The following is a 21,381-nucleotide window of genomic DNA, read 5'->3' as shown; positions in this document are numbered from 1 at the left end:
CCTGATTACAAAGCCCTAATCACATTCTCGGGTCCAGATCGCTTCGGGCCTGTACAGTGCTGTCACCCCTCCCTCAACTTTTGGGCCATACCCCGTGCTGCTCAGAGGCTACTCCCAGTGAGGGGCTGCGGTCCCAGCGCAGGAGCCCAAAGTTCCCACACAAAGCTCCGGCCCTCTGGGCCTCCTCCCTGGCCCCACAACTATTTCTCTGAGATGAGTTACTTACAGGTGAAGGGGCATGCTTGTATTTGACCTACAGACACACTGAAAAAACTACTTTGCTTTACTGGGGGGCCATACTCTGAGGTGCTCAGAGCTTACTCCATGCTCTGTGCTCAGGGATGACTCCTGGCAGGAGTCAGGGGACCATAAAGGGTACCGGGGACCAAACTGGGGTCAGCTGCATGGAAGGCATGTGCCCTGTACTGTCTGTCAGGCACCCGCCCAAACTCTTCCGAAACACAGAAATCGATGCTCAGTCTTGACAGTGGCCGCACACAGCATGCCTGTCACTGCCAGGGATGGAGCGCAGGTGGCGGAGCACATGTGTCACATCCTGGACTTGATCTTCAGCACCTCGTACCTCCCAGCACTGCTGCAGTGGCTCTAGTGGCCCCGCCAACCATGATGCCCAAACACTGGACTTCTGGGCTCAAACCACTGACTCAGCATTGCCAGGAGTGTGCCAGACCCCCAGCACTTCCGGGTGTGGCCCTGTAAAGAAAGTGTCTCTTGTTTATTTGTTTTCTGTTGGTGGAATGCACCCCCACATCAGCATCCCCCACCCCTGAGTCCCTAAAAACATCAGGAAAGGGGATGAGGTCAGAGCTAGAAGACAGTGGGGAGGGCGCTTGCTTTGCATGCAGCTGACCTGGGTTCAATCCCCAGCACCCTATCTGGTCCCCCGAGCCCATCAGGAGTTTGATCCCGAAGTGCAGAGCCAGCAGTAAGCCCTGAGCACTGCTGGGTTCGGGCAGAGGGATATATCTCAAGGGCTGAGGCAGGCTCTGTACTCAGGAGGCCCCAGGTTCCATCCCAAACACCACGTGGTCTCCCAAACACCAGCAGGAGCAAACCAGGAGCCAGGAGTAGCTCCTAAGCATCGCCAAGTGTGGGGTTAAAAAAAAATGTGTATTTAGGGGCTGGAGCGATAGCACAGCGGTAGGGCGCTTGGTTTGCATGTGGCTGACCTGGGTTTGACCCTCGGCATCTCATATGGTCCCCCAAGCACCGCCAGGAGTGATTCCTGAGCACAGAGGCAGTAGTAAGCCCTGAGCATAGCTGGGTGTGCACCCCGCACTCCCTCCTAAGGAATTTTCTAGACATGTAAATCTAGGCTGAACGGTGCCCTGATGAGTTGCCCAAATCCGTGCCTCATCAGAGCCCACGTCCCTGTCACTGCATGGGCCAGCCTGCCCAGCCCTGAGCGCTCTGAGGAGTCAGAGCTATGAACAGGTGAAAGGCCGAGTACAGGGCCTGGGAGCGGCCAGGCAGTGACTGAAAAGTCCCCAGACTCGAGGGCTGAGTGGAGGTGGAGGCGGTCGCGGTCGCACTGACGGCTCCCACACTTACTCAACCACTATTTCCCTCAACAGTGGCGCCCTGAGCCCTGGCCACAGGCCAGAGCCAGAGATGACAGGGACTTTGTGGTCCCTTGGCCTGCACAGCTTCCAGCACCACGAGGCAGGTCCAGAGCCGGGAGCATGCGTGGGAGAGCGTGCTGCCTGCCGGGCGAGCGGCCGTGAGGAGCAGAGCGCTGGCTTGGCGCAGGCGGGAGAGAGCAGGAGCCTCCTGGGGAGTGTCCGCGGAGGTGGGCAGGGCGCTGCTGCTGGAGCCTGCGGAGACGGCGCGGGAAGCAGGCCCGTGTGCACCCAGATCTGGTGCCGAGGGGCTGGCGTCTGAGGGTGGGGTTGGGGCGCTGAAGACGGATCAGCGCAGAGCCCGGAAGCAGTGGCCAGGTTGGAAGATTCTAGACAAAAGTGTTCTGCGACGGAAGGCTGGACTCGAGACCCAGGTAGGGGAGGGAGGCTGAGGTCTGTTTTGGGGAGGTGGGGCAGGGAAAGGCTCCCGGGTCCCTCAGGCCCCGGCCTGTCCCTGAGTCATCTCTGGGTTGTCCAGTTGTCCCTTAGGGTGTGGGGGGAGCATCCGATGCAGGAAGCTCTTCTCTCCCCGGATCCCTTTTGGGTTTGGGGCTACGGCCGGTGGGCTCAGGACTTACTCCTGGCTCTGGGCTCAGGAATCACGCCTAGGGGCACCCTCGGCCCAAGGCAAACACCCTACCTGCTATGGGATCCCTGTAGTCCCAGACGCAGGGACCTCTTCGAATCCCTCTAGCCGTACAGGAGACAGCTGTCCTTCTAAACGGAAAAGTCCAGGGGCTGGAGCAATAGCACAGCGGGTAGGGCGTTTGCCTTGCACGCAGCAGACCCAGGTTCGATTCCCAGGATCCCATATGGTCCCCTGAGCACCGCCAGGGGTAATTCCTGAGTGCAGAGACAGGAGTAACCCCTGTGCATCGCCGGGTGTGACCCAAAAAGCAAAATAAATAAATAAAGGGAAAAGTCCACAGGAAAGGGCCAGCAAGTTCCTGATTGGGGAGGAGCCGCTGCTACCCTGTTAGTGGGGGAGGGGGCCAGGGTCCCCCAGGAAGGGTCAGCTCACAGCCCCACTCAATGCAATGCGGCCCCACCTGCTAAGTTCGCTGGGAAAGGGCTGGGTTCTGGCCCCTTTGGCCAACGCGTGCCCCCGTCTTGGGGGGGGGGGGGCGGTCTGGACCAGCCGTTTGGGAGAGCAAGGTCTGAGGTTCCCTTCGTGAAGTCGGGGCCCAGGAGTGGTGAGCCCTTCCGGGCTCAGAGCCAAGCCCGCCTACTGACCAAAGGGCCAGGAGCTGGCAGGAAGGGCAGTCTGGCCCCCAGCAGGGAAACTGAGGTTAGACTGGAAGGCAGGGATGACCAACAGCGAACGGGGACCAGAACAGAGGCGGGCGTCCCACTCCCCCAAGCCGGCTCCGATCCTTCCCCCGCAACCAGCCCAGGCCAGCTGGGGTCGCCCCACGACCACACGGCGAGGGGCTGGGGACAGGCAAGCGAGGCTCTCCGGGGCGCAGGGTTTGGGGTCTCCGAGGCCGGGGGGGGCTCCCTGGAGCTGGTCGCGGAAAGCCTCCCCTTTCCCGCGGAGCCCTCGCGTCCCGCAGGCCCCCCCCCCGCACGCTGGCGCACCCCGCGAGTCCCCCCCGCGCCTGCCCCGTTACCCAAGAGGGCGGGGCGAGCCGTGGGCGCCTCCAGGGGTGCCGGAGCGGCGGGCGCAGGGGTGGGGCGCAGCGGGCCGGGGGAGGAGCGGGGCGGAGGGAGGGGCGGGCGCCGGCGGCGGCGACAGCGGCAGCTGCGGCGCGACCAGGCCGGCGGCCACCGGTGCACGGAGAGCGCGAGGTCCGGGTGGCCCTGCGCAGCCATGTGAGTGTCCCCGCCGTTTCCGGGGACCACGGCCCCGGCGGTCCCGGATCGGCTGCGGCCGCGTCCCCCCTCGCCCGATGCCCCCCGGTCCCCGCCGCGCCGTGGCTGTCCTCCCCTCCCCCCGGGCGCCGAGGAACGCGGCGTCGCCCCACAAAAGCCGCTGCCCCGGGGCCTGCCGCGCCGGCCGCCGCCGCCCTCCCGCCCACGGCCCGGCCCGCGCCGCCCCTGCCCGGAGTCGGTGGGCCTGGGCCGGGGCAGGGGGCGGCCCGGGGCGTGCAGGCCGGCCCGGCGATGAGCTCATCGCCCCGGCCCCGCCGCCCGCCTAAGCCGCTTTGCGGCCGGCCGAGGTGGCCAGCCTGGCCCGCGGCCGCGCTCTCCGCCCCGACCCGGCGCAGCCCGGAGGCTCGCCCGGCCCGGCAGTGTGGGGCTGCCGCGGGCTCGCCGGGAGCAGCTGGGCCCGGGGGTCGGGGGGAGGCACTGCTTGGAGGGATGGGGAGGTGGCTAAGGCCGGCCTCAGCGCCCCCTGCCCTCCCGCCCGAGTGGAACTGACCCTCCTAACGCGTGTCTGGGCGTCGGGGCGCATTGCACCTACTGTGTGCAACCTGGTATGACAATAAGGGCTCCCCGGCCACCCGGGAGGTCTCCTGGGAGCCTGGAGGAGCTGCACTCAGCCTTGAAGGACGGGTATGTCCATCAGATGCAGAAAACAGGCCCAGAGAGGTTAGGTAATATTCTCAAGGTCACACAGCCGGTTGGTGGAGAGGTGGGAACTGGGTCCACCTCTGAATTCTTGCCGCCGCTCTCTCCACCGCCGTGGCATGCAGGGCGCGGAGGGGAGTGGAGAGAACTGGGTAGAGGAGAACATATGCGGGCGAGGCTGAGACCCCTCGCATAGCTCCTCCCCTTTCCACCCTGCGACCCCGTCCGGGGTCCTGTGCGCGCGGGCAGCCGGAGACCCCACTTGAATTAGGGTGAGGGGCGCACGCAGGGCTCCCGGCTGGCTTAAAAAAACGGCTGGGGGGCGCGGCTGAGTCACAGCAGCAGCCCCCCCCTCCCCCTGCCGGCCAGGCCCGCGGGAGGCCAGCAGGCGTGCAGCGGGGCGGCCGGGAATGTGACCAGCTGACTCGGGAGGGGGCCGGCAGGAAGTGAGGCCACCGGGCAGCCTCCGCCCGGTTCCGGGGTGGGGGGTCCCGGGTCCGCGCCGCGCCCCCTGCGTGTGGGCAGCCGAGGGATGACGTCAGCAGCTGGGTTTGGGGGACAGTTGCCATGGAGACAGGGGCAAGCTGGGAAGGGTCCCCCGTGTCCGTCGCAGTCTCCCCTTGCCCCTGGCCCGGGTTATTTTTAGCGAGTGTTTACTTCTGCTGGGGGCTGCCCCCGCCATGGGGCGCGGGGCGGGGCGGGCGCAGAGGGCTGGTCCGCGTAGCTCTGAGCTGGGCAGCGAAGGGGTGAGACCCCCCCAGCCCCGGACAAGTGCACCAGCCTGGCCGTGTAGCGACTCTCAGGAGATGCCAGCGTCTGGGGCTATGCAGACGACCATGGTTCATGACCCAGGCGGCTCCTCCGGCCGGCGTGCAGGCCACTTCGCCGCGGAGACCGGGTTCTTTTCTCTGGTCCAGAATAAACTTCAGAGCTGGTGGGGATCCAAAGAGACCCGTGATTCTTTTTTGTTGTCTTTGTAATTTGGCCACTCCCTGTGGTGCTCAGGGCTGACTCCTGGCTCTGTGCTCAGGAGTCACTCCTGGTGGGCTCATGGGACCCTATGGGGTTGTTGGAACCCCTGATTATTATTATTATTATTATTATTATTGCTTTTGGGGTCACACCCGGCGATGCACAGGGATTACTCCTGGCTCTGCACTCAGGAATTACTTCTGGCGGTGCTCGGGGGACCATATGGGACGCCGGGGATTGAACCCAGGTGGGTGCTTGCAAGGGAAATGCCTTACCTGCGTACTATCGCTTCGGCCCTTGACCCGGCCCCTGACCGTGATCCTTATCTGCAAGCCCTCTGCCTTGAGAGTGGCCGTCTCCCTTAGCTTAAGGAGCTCAGCCCTCTCTCCCTCCTCACCCAGGCAGCAGGGAAGAGCCTGTCTCTCCCCTCCCACCCCAAGTCCCGTCAGCCACGGGGGTGGCGGAGAGAAAGAAAACTGGTCCGCATATGAACCCCACTGAGTTCCTGAATCCCCCAGTTACCCAAGAAGCAGAATCCCACTTGATCAAGTGGGGGGCGAGGGGAAGGGGCAGATGGTGGTTAAGGTCTTCCCTTCCCGGGGTCAGGCTGAGCTCTTCCTGTCTGGCCGAACCCGCCCCTCCGCCCTCCACTCATGCCCAGTGTCGCCAGGTAGGTCCCGGCCTCCAGAGCTGGTTGAAAGACAGACCCTAACAGAGAACTGACAACTGCGTTATGTGGCCTTGCGGCTCAGACAGAGGAAGCCATGAGGAGCCTGAAAGGAGGAAGCAATCCAGGGCAGACTTCCTGGAGTAAGAGGACTTGGGGGTGGGGGGGCAAGTCCTGGGTTTGCCACCAAGTGTAGCAATAGGAGGAAGAGGGGCTAAGGGTGCAGGCTACTGCTCACAGGACAAAAGACTGGACAACCTTGAGAGAGTCTAACTGGACAGGAGCTAGAACTGAAAGTCCTTGGGGCAATGAGGGACTTGAGGGGGAGTGGCTGAAGGTATTCAAGGAACGGGACTGAGTGTGACAGGTCTCGTGAGTCCCTTAGACAGCTTGGCTTTGTCCTTGGGGCAGGGACACCTCATAGTTGTTCAAAAAGAGTCAGAACAGAGGGCTGGAGCCTGAGGGGCCAATGCAAGAGGCGGGCACTTGTCTTATTCAGAGTTGACTTGGGTTCAGTCCCTTGCACAGCATTTGATCCCCCAGGCACCGCCAGAGTGACACCTGAGTACTGTCGGGGTGACCTGAACCCCTCCCTACCTAAAAAGAAGAACAGAGCAGTGGAAAGATTTAGAATCCTGGGGTCAGATTTGAATTCTGACCCCTACAGCCACTGGCTCTGCAATTTTTTTTTTCTTTTTGGGTCACACCCGGTGATGCACAGGGGTTATTCCTGGCTCATGCACTCAGGAATTACTCCTGGCTGTGCTCAGGAGACCATATGAGATGCTGGGAATTGAACCCGGGTCAGCCTCATGCAAGGCAAATGCCCTACCCGTTGTGCTATCGCTCCAGCCCCGCTCTGCAGTTTACTTTAGGGGGAGGGTGTGTGGATTTCTGTGCTGAGGGTGAACTCTTGGCTGTGCTCAAGGATCACTCCTGGCAGGGTTCAGGAGACTGCATGATGGGGTGTGTGGATTGAATCTGGGTTCACTGTGTGCAGGGCAAGCATACTGCCTGTTACACGATCACTTCGACTCCATGGGCTGTGTAACCTTCAGTGGATTAGTAGCTACTGTGCTCTATAGTGAGGGGGTGTGCCTGCCTCAACTCCCCTACCCTTGGTACAATTCTCCCTTTCCAGAATATTCTCTAGATAGGGAGGCATCTCCTTTCATCCTGTCCGCAGCCCTGGGAGGTGATTGCTGTTAACCTCAGGCCACAGATGGGTACCTGAAGCCCAAGAAAGTTAAGAAATGGTTTGTTCAGCTGGAGAGATAGTACAGCAGGTAGGGCTCTTGCACACGGCCAACCCAGGTTCAACTCTGGTATCCAAGGACTGCTAGGAGTAATCCCTGAGTATCAATGGGTGTGACACCACCCCCTCCCCCCACCACACACACACACACACACACACACACACACAAAGGCTTGTCCATGGTCAGTTTTCTCACCTCTGGGATGGGACTAACAGCAGTTACCCTGGGGGAATGTGACCAGAATGAGCTAAAATATGTCTTCACATTAAGCACAGAGATGGACGGATAGAAGGCACTGAAGGATGGGGAGAGCACAGTGGTACGGCGCTTGCCTTGCACAGGGCTGAGCTGGCTCCACCCCGAGCACCGCAAATAGTCTCCCAAGCTAGCCCAGGAGTGATCCCTGAGCACTGAGTGAGGAGTCAGGCCTGAACACTGCCAGCTGTGGCCCAAAAACTAAAACCAAAACAATAAAGGACAATTTGTGGCACAATTCGGTGACTGTAATTTTAAGAACATAACATTATCGAATACAGAGCTGAAGAGCGTGTGTCGCATGCGAGAGGCCTGCATTCCATCTCAGCGCCACCTGGTCTGCACCAAGCCAGGAGTGGCCCCCAAGAAACCATAGATGTGTCCCCCAAAAAATAAATAAATGGAGAGCCATAGCAATAGTGCAGCAGATAGGTGCTTGCCTTGCATGTGGCTACCTGGGTTTGATCCCTGAGCACTGCCAGGACTGATCCCTGAGTACAAAGCTAGGAGTAAGCCCTGAGCACTGCCAGATGGCACTCCTACCCCCGGAAGAAAAAATAGATGTGGGTTACAGTGGAGATGGGGAGCCCATTTGGGAGCTGCTGGAGGATCTAGATGAGAGTTGGTGGTGACTTATCCCCGAATCCTGGCTCTGGGGGTGAGGGGTGCAGATTCCAGACTTGGCAGGCGTGGGTGGCTGAGCGGATGCTGGAAGAGGCTGGCACATCCCTGACTCGTGCTTTTGGTCTTGAACATCTGGGTAAGGAGAGGGTGTGGCTGTCATGGGGAGATGAAGACTGGGCAGCAGCACAGTGGGGAAAGAAAGTGGTGATTTCAGTGAGCTGACAGCAAACTCAAACACTCGTAAGCGCCTTCCTTCAATTGCCCCAGCTTCTCGGGAGGCATGTAGCAGGCCAGCGGCTCTAACGGGCCTGGAACATACAAGAGCTACTTGGGTGAGATATGGACACTGCAAACATTTATGTCTAGGTGGCATTGAGCCTTAAGAAATGTGGGCCTTGGGACTGGTGTGATAGCACAGCAGGTAGGGCGTTTGCCTTGCACGCGGCCAACCCGGGTTCAAATCCCAGCATCCCATATGGTCCCCTGAGCACCGCCAGGAGTAATTCCTGAGTGCAGAGCCAGGAGTAACCCCTGTGCATCGCTGGGTGTAACCCAAAAAGCAAAAAAAGAAAAGAGATGTGGGCCTTGCATTTGGGAGGGGGTAAGGAACTTGCCTTGCATGCTGGTGACCCTGGCAATCTCATTCTCTGGTCCCATGTGGTCCTCCAAGCACCACCAGGAGTCACTCGTGAGCACAGAGCCAGGAGTAAGCCCAAGAAATCTACCCCCAACCCCCCATTACAACAATGGAGGAGGGAAGGGTTCAACTTCTGCGAGGGACTGAAAGGTTGTAGTGCTCAGCTTGAAACCCTGCTAACAACAGTACTGTACGCCACAGTGTCAAAAGTAATTTTTAAAAAGTACCTCTTATAGGGGCTGGAGCAATAAATAGTACAGCACTAGGGTGTTTGCGTTGCACGTGGCCCACCCTGGTTCCATCCCCGATAACCCTATATGCTTCTGGACCACTGCCAGGAGTAATTCCTGAGTGTAGAACCAGGAGTAAGCCCTGAGCATCGCCCCCAACTCCAAAAAAACAAACAAACAAACAGAAAAAATACCTCTTGGACCCTGGTGAAAGGATTAGTGTTGAAAACATTGTATGCCTAAAATCCAATCATGAACAACTTTGTAATTCACTTGGACTTAATTACAAAATCTACCTGGCTGAAGGGCAAGGAGGATAAGATCCTTTCAGGGTTGGGGGAAAGACAGAGCCCCTGGGGGAAATTAGAATGTGTTGCCGGAGACAGGGAGGCACGGGGCTGGGAAGGAAGGGCGAGGAGGCCCAGAGTGAGAGCAAGGGCCCGGAGGGAACTAGGCACTGCTCCATTAGCGACTGAAAGCTAATTGGGGACTCTGTCCGGCTGCTCTGGGAGGGCGGACCAGGATGGAAGAGGAGGGGAGGCTTGTGGGAGGAAGGAGAGGTAGACATCTCTTCAGAGGGCGGGAGCCATCCCAAGAGGCTGGACTGATGCTCTGCAAGCAGGAGGCCCGGGTTCAATTCCGGTAACACATGGCCCCCGTCTACTAGGAGTGACCCCCCACCCCGCCCCAAGCTCTGAGCTAGGAGAAAGCCCTCCCACCCGCCCCACACCCACCCAGCTCAGGAGCTGGGGATGTAGCTCAGTGTTAGAGCATTTGCATTGCATGTGTGAGGTTCTAGGTTCGGTTCTCAGCACAGGACCCCAAAACACAGGCTCAGTGTCAAATGGGGCGATAGGGTGGGGAGGGTGCTAATTGGAAGGCAACACAGGACTCATGGGAGGTAAACGTTATATTAAATTATATTATATGAAACAGATAGACAGAGTGCACGTCCTAGTGAACAGCTAGAGACACATTCCCAAGGGAACACCCCTACCGAGGATCAGGATGTAGCTCAGAATCCCAGGTTAGGAAATCAGACATTCCCCAGCCCTCTGGACTCTCCTGCCATGTCCCCCTCGGCCACTGCTTCCCAAGGGCAGCTCTGCTACCGGTGTCTCGTTTCACTTGCTTTTCTGAACTTCCTCTCAGAGCAATCAGGCATTGTGGTTTTGCCGCTTTCTTTCAACCGAGAGCTGAACCTCATCCATGTCGTTTGCGGTAGTTGGTGCGGTATCCGTTCTTCTTGCTGTCTAACATTCCATTATCCACTGATGGGCACCTGGGTAGATTCCAGGCTTGTTTCCCTGTTTCACGTGGGAGTGCCGTGAGCTTTCCTGAGGCTCGTGGAGCAAGTCAGATACACTCATCTCTGATAAGGAGAAAGATACGAAGGCTGCAGGAGGGCTCCCCGCGTGGGAAACGAGAGCCTAGCTGAGGTTGAGAACTGCCCCGTGGTGCCATCTCTGCAGCTGTGCCAGGACCTCTGGCAGCGTCCTCCAGCCTGTGTGCAGGTGCAGAGAAGGCAGGGAGTTGGGTTGCAGGGCTGGATCCTGCCAAGTGGGAGGGGAGCAGAGCGCAGGGGACATTCGCAGCAGGGGGGCTGGGGAAGAAGGGTGTGCGGGGAAGGTAGGAGCAGAAGGTAGGAGGGAGCTGGCAGGGAGAAAGGAAGCAGAGGCAGGTTGTGAGCTGTGTGCAGTGGTGTCCATGAAAACCGGGGCTGTGCCTCCAGTGACTGGCACGTGTTGTCGCGGGGCTGTCTCTCCGGGCGTAGCTGGATTGAGTTGAGGGGCTGGAAAACTAGTCCGGGGGTAAGGTCCTTGCCTTACCTGCATCTCAGCCTGTTTCCATCCCTGGCACCACGTGGTTCCTCAAGCACTGCCGGAAATGACTCTTGAGCACAGAGCCAGGAGTAACCCCCGTGAGCCCCACCAGATGTGTCCTCCCCAACCTAACCTAAGCAAATAAGCAAATAAATAAATAAGCTGAGGCCTGAGGAGCTGTCAGGTGAAAGGCAGGAGGAGAGGGGGATGGAGAGAACCTCGAGGCTGTGGTCAGTGTGGCTGTGAGTTAGGGGCCGGCCAGAGGGGCTGAGGGGCCGGCCATGCACCTGAATGCACAGCACCCATCAACAATGAGGGAGAAGAAGGCAGAATTTCTCAAACTTGGTCCTTTGGTCTCTGGAACTGTTGCTGGGAGGGGGCGCTGTTGCACATACAGAGCCCTGGGCCCACTCCAAGTCTCTTGGGGGAGAGAATCAGCTCATTGCAGCAGAACTGACTCGAAGAAGAATTTCTGGAGGTGCAGGAGAACTAGTCCCTGGGAGAGCTAGAATCCCCAGGGACTCTGGGCCTGGGGGCCACTAGTCCAGCTGCTGGTGGAGGGGGGTGGGTATCTAAGGCAGTGGGGTGGGGCCTGCCGGGGGCTGGCGCAAACAGGTGGAGGGTTGGGGCATGTCAGCTGGGGCCTGGAGAGATGGCAGCTCAGTCTCAGGGAGAACCTGGCCCCACAGTGAGGCCTGATCTTTTCCCGGGTACTTCGGGGGAGAGGGGAGCCCAGACTACGCACCCCTGCTGTGGTGGAGGGGCGTGGGGGTGCCTGGGCTTGTGGTTCCCCCTGCACTCAGGTCCTTTTCTGCTTCTTTCCTGGGACTGCAATGTAATCTGGGACTGATGAGGTGTCAGGTGGAAGGCAGTCCTTCCTAGGACTGATCTTGCCCCCCCCCACTTTTAAAAAAATTGTTTTGGGGGCCACACCCAGCCATGCTCGGGGTAAACTCCTGGCTCTGCACTCAGGAGTCACTCCTGGTGGTGCTTGGGGGATCATATGGGGTGGCGGGGATCGAACCCGGCCAGTGGCATACAAGGCAAGCCCCCTACCACTGCACTGTCCCCCCCCAGCCCCTGCCCCCACTTTTCATTCCTCTCTCAGCCCCCAGCCCCCTCCCACAGGCACCAACTCTCCACTCAGCACTCTCGACTCTCGTCACACACAGAGCCCCAGCTTTCAGCATGTTCAGCCCTTTCTCAGCACTGGGGCCGGAGGGACAGGTCGCACAGCGGGCAGAGCGCTTGCCTCGCAGGCAGGTGGCCCATCCCAGTTCGATCCCTGGCATCCCATAAAGTCCCCAGAGCATCGCCAGGAGTAACTTCTGAGTGCAAAATCAGGAGTAACCAATCCCTGAGCATCTCTGGCTGTGGTCCCCAAACAAACCAAAACAATTTTTTAAAAGCCATTTTTTACCCTCCCCCCACCCCATTCTAGCCGTCCCCAATCCAGCGGCCCCCTCCCGCCCTCCCATTCCTTGTCTTCATTCTGTTTGGAATTCCCTCCATATTTGCCGCGATGCTCAACTCCTTCGCGCATAACGAGAGGATCCCCGCCAGTGTACCCCCCCCCACGCTGAGGCCGGGCGGGCAGTGCCTGGGCGCCCCCCGGCCGGGCTGGTCCCGCCCCGTCCCGGCGGGCTGAGTCAGGCGGCAGGAACTGGGCGGGGGGCGGCGCCGGGAGGAGCCGAGTCGGAGCCAGAGCCGCAGCGAGCGAGCGAGCGCGGAGTCCGGCCGCGCCGGCACCGAGCGGCCCCGGGCCAGGGGGTCAAGTGCGGGGGTGGGGTGGGGTGTAGCGCCGGCCCGACCATGAACGCCAAAAAGAAAGGTAGGACCTACCTGCGCTGCGCCGCTCCGGGGCCGGCCCCCCGGGGGTGCTGGGCGGCTTCAGGGTCCGGGGAGTGCGTGCTGCGTTGCAGCGGGGGTTGGGGGTGGGGGGGTCAGCTGAGGATAGCCCAGCTAAAGGCGCGCGCTGCGGCGTCGGCCCGTGACTCAGTTTCCCCATTGGAGCCGCGGGAGAGTTGGAGGGGGCGGGGCATTTCTCGGCACTGCACACCCCCCTTCTCTGGGAAACCCCCGCTCGGGATGCCGGGAGGGCCCTGGCGTCCAGGCGCCGGGGAGCCCGTGGGGGCTGGGGGGAGCAGTGTGCGCGGGGCGGGCGGGTCGTGAGAGCCCAACCCGCCCCGGCCTGGCCTGTCGGGCCGCTCGGCCGGGCTGGGAGCGCGCGCCCCGCCCCGCCCCGTGACCTCCCGCGTCCTCCCGGGGTGGGGGCGCCGGTGCTTCTGGTCCTCTTGGGCGGGGTGGGGGGGGAAGGTCAGGGGCAGGGCTGGGGAACCCGCCCCGCCCCCCGGTAAACAGGCGCTTCCGCACATTCTTCCCGCGCGCCGCCCCTTTCCTGCCCCTTCCCAGCCCCGGGAGGGTCCCCGCGCGACCCCCCTTCCTGGCCCGCGGCAGGCGGAGCCTGCACCTCGGCAGGAAGTGGGGGCCAGGCCGAGGGCACGCTGAGTCTGAGGCCGAGTCGCCAGCGGCCGCCCTGTCATTAACGCCCGGGCGGGCGGCGGGGTGGTGGGGCTCTCGGGGTCAGACCCGCGTGGATCGGAGGAGAGACGGAGCCCCGGCGGCGGGGAGGGGGCTTCCCGGGCCCCGGCTGTGCTGGACACCCACCCTCCACCCCCAGGGAGCCCCGCGCGGACTCATTCCATGATGTCCCTGTCGGTGCGGCCGCAGCGCCGCCTGCTCAGCGCCCGGGTCAGTAGGAGCCAGTCGTTCGCGGGCGTGCTCAGCAGCCAGGAGCGGGGACCCAGGTACGCAGCGGAGGGGCTCGGGACCCGGGGTGTCGGGTGTCTCGAGGGTTTGGGAGACCCCGCGTGGTGTCTTTCTGAGCGCTGCCTCTTCTTCAGGAGCTTCCCGGCCTTCAGTCCTCCGGGGCCTCCGCGGAAGACCCCGGCTCTCTCCCGCATGTCCAGGATGTTTTCCGTGGCGCACCCCACCCCCAAGCTCCCGCAGCCGGAGCGCTTGGACCTGGTGTACGCCGCGCTCAAGCAGGGTCTGACGTAAGCCCCGACCCACCTCTTGTCCCAGGATCTCTCCCTCGCCTGCTCCCCACCTCCGGTCCTCTGGGAGCTGCAGAGCAAGCTAATTCTTGTCACCCCTTTCCCCAGGGCCTATTTGGAAGTGCACCAGCAAGAGCAGGAGAAGCTCCAGGGGCAGATAAAGGAGTCCAAAAGGAACTCCCGCCTGGTGAGTGAGGTTGGCAGGACTGCCCTGCATCGGTGCCCATTGCCCTTGTGGTGTGGGGGCTTGGCAGGAACAATCCTGGGCGACTTCCGGGCCATTTTCTCCAGTGACTGAGGAGTCCAGACTTAGTTGACTGAGGCCAGGGGGCGGTTTCTGTCCCCAGTTTGCCTAGGCTGCACACACCTTCTGCCTGGAATGCAGTGGCCACTCACAGACGCTTCCAGAGGGGTGCATCAGAGCCCTTCGGACACAGCCAACTGGACATTATGTTGTCATGTCCTGAGGGGGAGCTCTGGTTCTTCCCGGGCTTGCCAGAGGAGGAAACACCTCTGCTGGGTGTTGACAGATAAATGGGAGGTCCTGAGCTGAGGGAACCAGGCAAAAGGAGGCAGTTCTTTTCCTGGAGGTTGCAGCAAAGGGAGTAGGTCAGCAAAGGGATCCCAGGAAAGGCACGGGGGTCTTAGAGATCAGATCTGTGTCATCCACCAAAGTCAGGTGCGTGGGAAGGGGGGTTAGCCTTGTGTGATGGGAGGGGCGTGTGTGAAGGAAGGGTAGAGGGGGAAGAGAGATGCGGGAGGCAGCACCCCTGCTGTCGCACTCTCCATCCCCCCAAGCACCCTCCTCTCCTCTCCCCTTCTCCTCCTGCAGGGCTTCCTGTATGATTTGGACAAGGTGAGTGTGGGGTTGACGGGGTGGGGTCTGGCTGGCTCCTGGGAAGGGTAAAGGCCCTGGGCCTTAGACCCCTCCTGATACCCCTCTCCCCCAGCAAGTCAAGTCCATTGAACGCTTCCTGCGGCGGCTGGAGTTCCATGCCAGCAAGGTACTAGGGGGCATGGATGTGTGTGTGCAGAGGGGCATGATGCTAGGGACATGGGGGACATGGGGTGGAGGGATGCTAGGCTCGGGCCGGGCAACTCCTGTAGGGAGTCCCCGTGCACCCACTGCTACCCCACTCACACGCCCAGATCGACGAGCTGTACGAGGCCTACTGTGTCCAGAGGCGTCTCCGGGATGGTGCCTACAACATGGTCCGTGCCTACAGCACTGGGTCACCGGGGAGCCGAGAGGCCCGAGACAGCCTGGCTGAGGCCACACGGGGTCATCGCGAATACACTGAGGTGAGTGATGGATGCCTAGGAGGCAGACAGGGTACGGCCATGACGGGGCACTGGTCCTTGACCCCTCCTTGTTCTGCTTGTCCCTCCCAGAGTATGTGTTTGCTGGAGAGTGAGCTGGAGGCACAGCTGGGAGAGTTCCATCTCCGGATGAAAGGTACCGAGTGGCGGGGGGACGCAGTTGTGTGCCTGGGATCCCTTACTACGGCTCATTGCCTTCTGCCCTTCTTCCAGGGCTGGCTGGCTTTGCCAGGCTGTGTGTGGGAGATCAGTATGAGGTAAGAGGCTGTGCAGGCAGGGGCTGAGATGCCAGGGTCTCCACACCTGGGGATGTGCAGGCAGGGGCTGCTTCATCTTACCTTCCCCCACCAGATCTGCATGAAATACGGGCGTCAGCGGTGGAAACTCCGGGGCCGCATTGAGAGCAGTGGAAAGCAGGTGTGGGACAGTGAGGAAACGGTCTTTCTTCCCCTGCTCACGGAATTCCTCTCCATCAAGGTAATAGTTCCATCTCAGACCACTGATCCCGTGATCCCATGACACAGGAGAGTGAGTCCTTGGGACATTGAGATGCTTCCCCTGGCTCCTTGTCCCTATAAATGAGCTACCTGGTCACCTTCAGAACCCTTTGATGGTGTTCCTGTGACATCTTGACACTGTCACTATCTCTGACCATGTAACCTGTGAATATTTGGCCTCCTCGTCCCCAACAAGGGTGTGAATCCCGTGGCCCTCCAAACTCAGACATCTGCGACCCTGTGCACCCAGACTTCTGTCTTCTACAGCCCCCGCTACTGCCCAAACTCCAATCCCTACCAGCTCCTCATGTCCCACAACCCTGCGATGTTTACATTATCTCTTTGCTAGCTGAGATCTCTGGTAACTTCTCAATCTTGTGGCTCCTATATCTTTGGATGCATTCTCGGCTGCAGGTGACAGAGCTGAAGGGCCTCGCCAACCACGTGGTTGTGGGCAGCGTCTCCTGCGAGACCAAGGACCTGTTCGCCGCCCTGCCCCAGGTGGTGGCGGTGGACATCAATGACCTCGGCACCATCAAGCTCAGCCTAGAAGTCACCTGGAGGTTGGTGGGACTCAAGGATTTGGAGACGGGGCTGGGGGTGGGGCTGTGGCATCTGCTAACAACCTTGTCCTCTTCAGTCCCTTCGATAAAGATGATCAGCCCTCAGCCGCCTCGACAGTCAACAAGGCCTCGACAGTCACCAAGCGCTTCTCCACCTACAGCCAGAGCCCGCCAGACACGCCCTCTCTTCGGGAGCAGGCCTTCTATGTGAGTCCCACCCCAGCCCCGGCTCTGCCAGACCCCCGCGCTTCTCTGGCGCTGCTTCTGAAGTGCTCTTCCCTCTCTCCCAGAATATGCTGAGGCGGCAGGAGGAGCTGGAGAATGGGACAGCCTGGTCCCTGTCCTCTGAATCTTCAGATGACTCATCTAGCCCACAGCTCTCAGGCACTGCCCGCCACTCCTCAGCCCCCCGGCCTCTGGTGCAGCAACCTGAGCCCCTGCCCATCCAAGTTGCCTTCCGTAGGCCTCAGACTTCCACCCCCGGGCCTGCGGATGGGATGGGGGCCATCGCCCCAGCCCTGGCCAATGGGCACACCTACTCTGGGGTGTGCCGGACTCTGAGCCATATTAGTGAGGCCAGTGTGGACGCTGCCTTAGCTGAGGCTTCGGTGGAGGATGGGGGCCTAGATACCTTAGCTCGTGAACCTGGCCGGCTGGCACACGCAGATGCCACTCGTGGAGAGCATCCCGGTCCTATCCCTTCCGCTCAGGACCTGGGCCGTTCTGCCACGAGCCCCACTTTGAGTAACACTGCCCGCGTAGACTCCGTTCACAGAGACACAGATTCCAGCTCTTCTGAGCAGCCGGGTGCTACCACTACCAACCCCACCTATAGTGCCCCAACCCTGGCCCACAGTGCGCTGAGCTTCACTCAAACGACCACAGGTTCTACCCACAAGCCAGGGGGATCTCCAACCTCAGGTCCGACCCCCAGTACCACAGGTGCAGCCCCTACCACCACAAGCCCGAGCTACTCTGTCACAAACCTGACACACACTGTCACAAGTCCCACAGAGAAGCCCACACTACCCTCTCCTCTCACTACGGCAGACTCTGCCCCTGGTGCCACAGACCCAGCCCAGCCCACCTCAGGCCTCACCTACACCACTGCCAGCCCCACCCACACTACTGCAAGCCCCGCCTACACTACTGCAAACTCCGTCCACACTACTGCAAGCCCCACCCACACTACTGAGAGCTCCACCCCTAGTGCTGCAAGCCCCACCCGCACGACTGCAAGCCTCACCCCCACGACTGCAAGTTCTCAAAAAGCCAGTATGTCAACAACTCGCACCACTACAAGTCCTACCCCCATTTCTAACGACCCAGCCCAGGCCACCCAGAATCCCGTCCACAATGTGACGAGTCCTCGTGTTACCAGTATAAGCCCTTCCACATCTGCAGACCTTGCCAGGCTCCCCAGCCCCTCCTCACACACAGACCGCATCCTCCCAGACACCGACTCCCTGTCCTGTACCCCCCCAGCCTCTACCCCCAGCACCCAGGCAGACCCTTTAGCCTCCACCACTTCCTGCTCGAGTCCTGCATGTTCCAGTCAGGAATCCCTTCCACACCCTTCTCCAGACACCCCAGAACCTGTCCATCAGAGCCCAAGTCTCCCCCCCTCGCCCCAAACCCCTGTGGCCCAGCATTCAGACCTCGGCCTGCCCGTGGCTGCGCAGGTCCCACCCACGGGAGCTGCTGTGGGGACTGGGGACAGAAAGCTTGAGGAAGCTCTGGGGGCCCTAATGGGCGCCTTGGATGACTACCGTGGCCAGTTTCCCGAGCTGCAGGGCCTGGAGCAGGAGGTGACCCGGCTGGAGAGTCTGCTGATGGTAAGGAGGGCAGTGCCGGGTTGATTAGCGGCAGCAGGGCGGCCGGACGGTGGCTGCAGCTCAGACTCCCTTCACAACCCCAGCAGAGACAAGGCGTGACTCGCAGCCGGGCCTCCAGCCTTAGCATCACCGTGGAGCACGCCCTGGAGAGCTTTAGCTTCCTCCATGAGGATGAAGATGAAGACAACGTTGGCCCCGGGGAGAGGTGAGGAGAGCTAGGTGAGGGGCGGGGGGAGGGAGGGGAGCAGGTGGTCGAGGCCACGTAGAGCATGGGATCAGCAGCCAGGCTGGAGCTGGGCAGGAGGCATGGGCGTGGTGGTGGGGTGCATCTGTGTCTGTCCGTCCTGTGTCCTCCTCATGTGTTTCCAAACCCGTGTGTGTCCCCAGTGCTTCTGACCACCCTGTTCCTCGTCCCTGCAATGTCTGCCTCCCACGCCGGTCCCTATCAGCGCGTGAACTTGCAGTTCCTTCTCCCTTCCTGCGCCTCACCTTGGACCAACCCTATGAACCAGCCCTTTCAGTGTCTCCCCCCGCGGCCTGGGCCCCTCAGCATGCGGCCCTGTCTCGACTCCGTCTCTCCCGGAGAGCCCGGCCCCTTAGCTCTCTGACCCGCAGTAGCCACTGCCGATTCCCAGCTGAGGGTCATACCCGGCCTCTCCTCCCACCGCTGCTGCCCAGATCCCGGCCCCGTGCCCAGCGCCCCTTGGGTCACACCCCCTTGCAGTCTACATTGCACAAACCATCCCGCCTGCAACCTTATGGTCGCTCCTCCCTGCTCCGCCAGCCCCGGCGGACCCAGCGGTCCTAGCTAGAGGGGCCACTGGGCTGGCTGACTCCGGAACCACCTACTGCTGCCCTCTAGCCCCAATCCCTTCCTCCTCTGTAAGTGCTCGTGAGCTTACCCATTGTCTCGTCTGTTCATCGTTTGTTCTTCCGTGCCGGGGTAGGGAAGCTTAATAAAAATAAACACTGGTGCCCAGGTGGTGATGCGTGCTCCTGGGGTGGTTGATCCCTTTCTTTCTCCCAGGCCCCCAAACAGCCTGGAGCCTGGGGCGGAGGACAACTCAGACTCACCCAGTGCCCGGCCCCTCAGCACAGAGTGCCCATCCCTGGACGCTGCCCTGGTGCAGCACCTGTACCACTGCAGTCGCCTCCTGCTGGTGAGGCTAGTGGCATTCCTGTATGTCCCTGGCAGCCCACACCCCAGGGAACCCTGCACTTCTCTCCTGCTTCCCACTTCCCCTGTTCCCTGCCCCCCACCCCTCACCTGTGTTCAGCCTCCCAGTGGCCTAACATCTGGCTCTTCCTGGAGTCCCTCCCACACTGACTCCCCGCACCTAGTGCATGCTGGGATTTGTAGTCCCAGAGTTCCATCTTCCCCTAAGCCCTACCCGGAGAGCTCAGCTACTTGGCCACTCCTGTTCTCCAGAAACTGGGCACATTTGGACCCCTGCGCTGCCAGGAGGCATGGGCCCTGGAGCGGCTGCTTCGGGAGGCCCGAGTACTTGAGGCGGTGTGCGAGCTTAGCAGGCAATGGGGAACCCCTTCCACCTCTGCCCAGGAAGGTAAAGGCCATGTGCACTTTGTCGCTCCTGCCCAGGAGCTATCTTGCCCCACCTGTTTGCATGCCTGCCTGGCCTGCTCTGTTGGTGACCGGTGCCCTGGACCTCTCCACAGTGGTGCAGTTCTCGGCCTCTCGGCCTGGCTTCCTGACCTTCTGGGACCAGTGCACAGAGGGACTCAGTCTCTTCATCTGCCCTGTGGAGCGCGTGCTTCTCACCTTCTGCAATCAGTACGGTGCCCGGCTCGCCCTGCGCCAGCCAGGCTTAGCTGAGGCTGGTGAGTGGCCCTCCCACCTGCCCTTTCTCTGGTCCCACAAACGGGGACCTCCATCTGACCAGCCCAGGGTGAGAGAGAGTGAAGATTCCCACTTCGATGTAAAAGGACCCAGATGGGTAGAGCAGGGCTGGAGGGTGGGAAGGACAATGGGGGATCTGGGCCCATCCAAGGGACGCCTGTGCGCCTGTCTCCCAGTCTGTGTCAGGTTCCTGGAGGATGCCCTGGGGCAGAAGCTGCCTAGGAGGCCGAGGCCAGGTGCTGGCGAGCAGCTCACCCTCTTCCAGTTCTGGAGCTACGTTGAAACCTTGGACAGCCCCTCCATGGAGGCTTATGTGACCGAGATGGCCGAGGAGGGTATGGCACTGGCCCTGGTTCCAAACCGGGCCGACCATAGCTCTGGGTGGTCCTGGGGGTGCAGACAAGGACTCCCCCATATGGAAGACTTCCTTGCCTTCCCTCCACCTTGTCCCACTGTGCCCCCTCCCTCCCTCAGTGTTACTGGTGAGGAACCTGAACTCTGATGACCAGGCCGTTGTGCTGAAGGCGCTCAGGCTGGCCCCAGAGGGGCGACTGCAGAAGGACGGGCTTCGGGCCCTCAGCTCCCTGCTCGTCCACGGCAACAACAAGGTCATGGCTGCAGTCAGCACCCAGCTCCGGAGCCTGGCACTGGGCGCTGCCTTCCGGGAAAGAGTGAGTGTTGGACAGGGCACATAGGGCAAGGACAGGGGGCTCCAGTTCCCAGGCTCTAGTTTAGTCCACTGCTCCTGCCTTTTCTCCAGGCCTTGCTGTGCTTCCTGGACCAGCTCGAGGATGCAGACATACAAACCAGAGTGGCCGGCTGCCTGGCCCTGGGCTGCATCAAGGTGACCCCAGTCTTTCCTCTTCCATTGCTCCCCGTCCGGGGCCTTAGTGCGTGGCCACCCACTAACTGCTACGCTACCTCCCCTGCCCGCTGCAGGCTCCAGAGGGCATCGAGCCCCTCGTGTACTTGTGCCAGACGGACACAGAAGCAGTGAGGGAGGCGGCCCGGCAGAGTCTGCAGCAGTGTGGTGAGACGGGGGGGCCGGCGCGTAACACTGTGACTGGTGGTGGAGGGGCGAGGCAGGGTTGGGGCAGGAGAGCCTGGATGGGGTGAGGGCCACTCCTGATCCTTCATCCTTTCAGGAGAAGAGGGACAGTCTGCCCACCGACGGCTGGAGGAGTCGCTGGACGCCCTGCCCCGCATCTTCGGGCCCGGCAGCATGGCCAGCACTGCATTCTGAGCCCCACAGGCCTGCAGGGCTCCCGGGCGCTGGCAGGGCGGGTGAGGGCTGGCTCCGGACACCCCCCCCCTTCCTACAAATGAAAAGCTAATATATTCTTCCGTTGCCCCTGGGGTTGGTAGAGTCAGTGCCAGCAGTCAAGTGCCTCCGAGCCTCGGCTCAGCACACTTGCCACAGATCAGTGTCCCGGGCCCGGCCACCTGCCTCTGCCCTGTCATGTCCCTTGGTTTGTATTTTATTTACAGAGTTTTACAGAAAATAAATTAAAAAAAAAAAAAAAGCAAATCGCCTTTCCTAAAGGCCGGGTGCGCTTGCAATTCTCTGGATTGGCTTGCCCGGCAAGGGCTCTTCCTGACAGGTGGCCACAATCCAGCGGTGACAGCGGGGCATGTCC

At 61.1% G+C, this 21,381-nt stretch overlaps 2 protein-coding genes across 5 annotated transcripts in view; one reads left to right on the top strand and one right to left on the bottom strand.

Annotated features, from left to right (window-relative positions):
- The window catches only part of AGRP (agouti related neuropeptide), a 62,865-nt gene that overhangs the window by 21,455 nt on the left and 20,029 nt on the right, over nt 1-21,381 (bottom strand). For 2 of the 3 annotated variants that reach the window (XR_008631295.1, XR_008631296.1), the window contains one exon: nt 9,643-10,164. The exons of the other annotated variant lie outside the window; for it this stretch is intronic. The gene's annotated coding sequence lies outside the window, so the exon portion shown is untranslated. Of the gene's footprint in view, nt 1-9,642; nt 10,165-21,381 lie in introns of those variants that run through there. 3 annotated transcript variants of the gene reach the window in all.
- Nucleotides 3,330-21,286, top strand: RIPOR1 (RHO family interacting cell polarization regulator 1). 2 transcript variants are annotated; one of them, XM_055146394.1, is made up of 22 exons: nt 3,330-3,452; nt 13,296-13,422; nt 13,519-13,671; nt 13,780-13,858; nt 14,504-14,527; nt 14,622-14,675; nt 14,821-14,973; nt 15,064-15,127; nt 15,205-15,248; nt 15,343-15,468; nt 15,903-16,051; nt 16,129-16,258; nt 16,342-17,886; nt 17,970-18,091; nt 18,914-19,046; nt 19,316-19,451; nt 19,564-19,725; nt 19,921-20,079; nt 20,219-20,415; nt 20,505-20,588; nt 20,684-20,774; nt 20,890-21,286. In XM_055146394.1, the coding sequence occupies exons 2-22, from the start codon at nt 13,319-13,321 to the stop codon at nt 20,985-20,987; spliced, it is 3,807 nt and encodes a 1,268-aa protein (XP_055002369.1). In that variant the 5' UTR covers nt 3,330-3,452; nt 13,296-13,318; the 3' UTR covers nt 20,988-21,286. The 2 variants fall into 2 exon arrangements, with proteins under 2 accessions (XP_055002369.1, XP_055002368.1); XM_055146393.1 differs by lacking the exon at nt 3,330-3,452 and adding an exon at nt 12,308-12,446.

This window comes from Sorex araneus, chromosome 8, assembly GCF_027595985.1.
Source record: "Sorex araneus isolate mSorAra2 chromosome 8, mSorAra2.pri, whole genome shotgun sequence".
NCBI lineage: Eukaryota > Metazoa > Chordata > Mammalia > Eulipotyphla > Soricidae > Sorex > Sorex araneus.
Note: the sequence above shows the minus strand (reverse complement) of the source record. Positions and strands in the feature narration are given on the sequence as shown.

Bases quoted from the DNA above. Each gene is read 5' to 3' on its own strand.
- RIPOR1 (XM_055146393.1), top strand. The intron at 13,423-13,518 runs GTACGCAGCGGA...CCTCTTCTTCAG, and splicing joins AGCCAGGAGCGGGGACCCAG to GAGCTTCCCGGCCTTCAGTC. The intron at 20,080-20,218 runs GTATGGCACTGG...TCCCTCCCTCAG, and splicing joins GACCGAGATGGCCGAGGAGG to TGTTACTGGTGAGGAACCTG.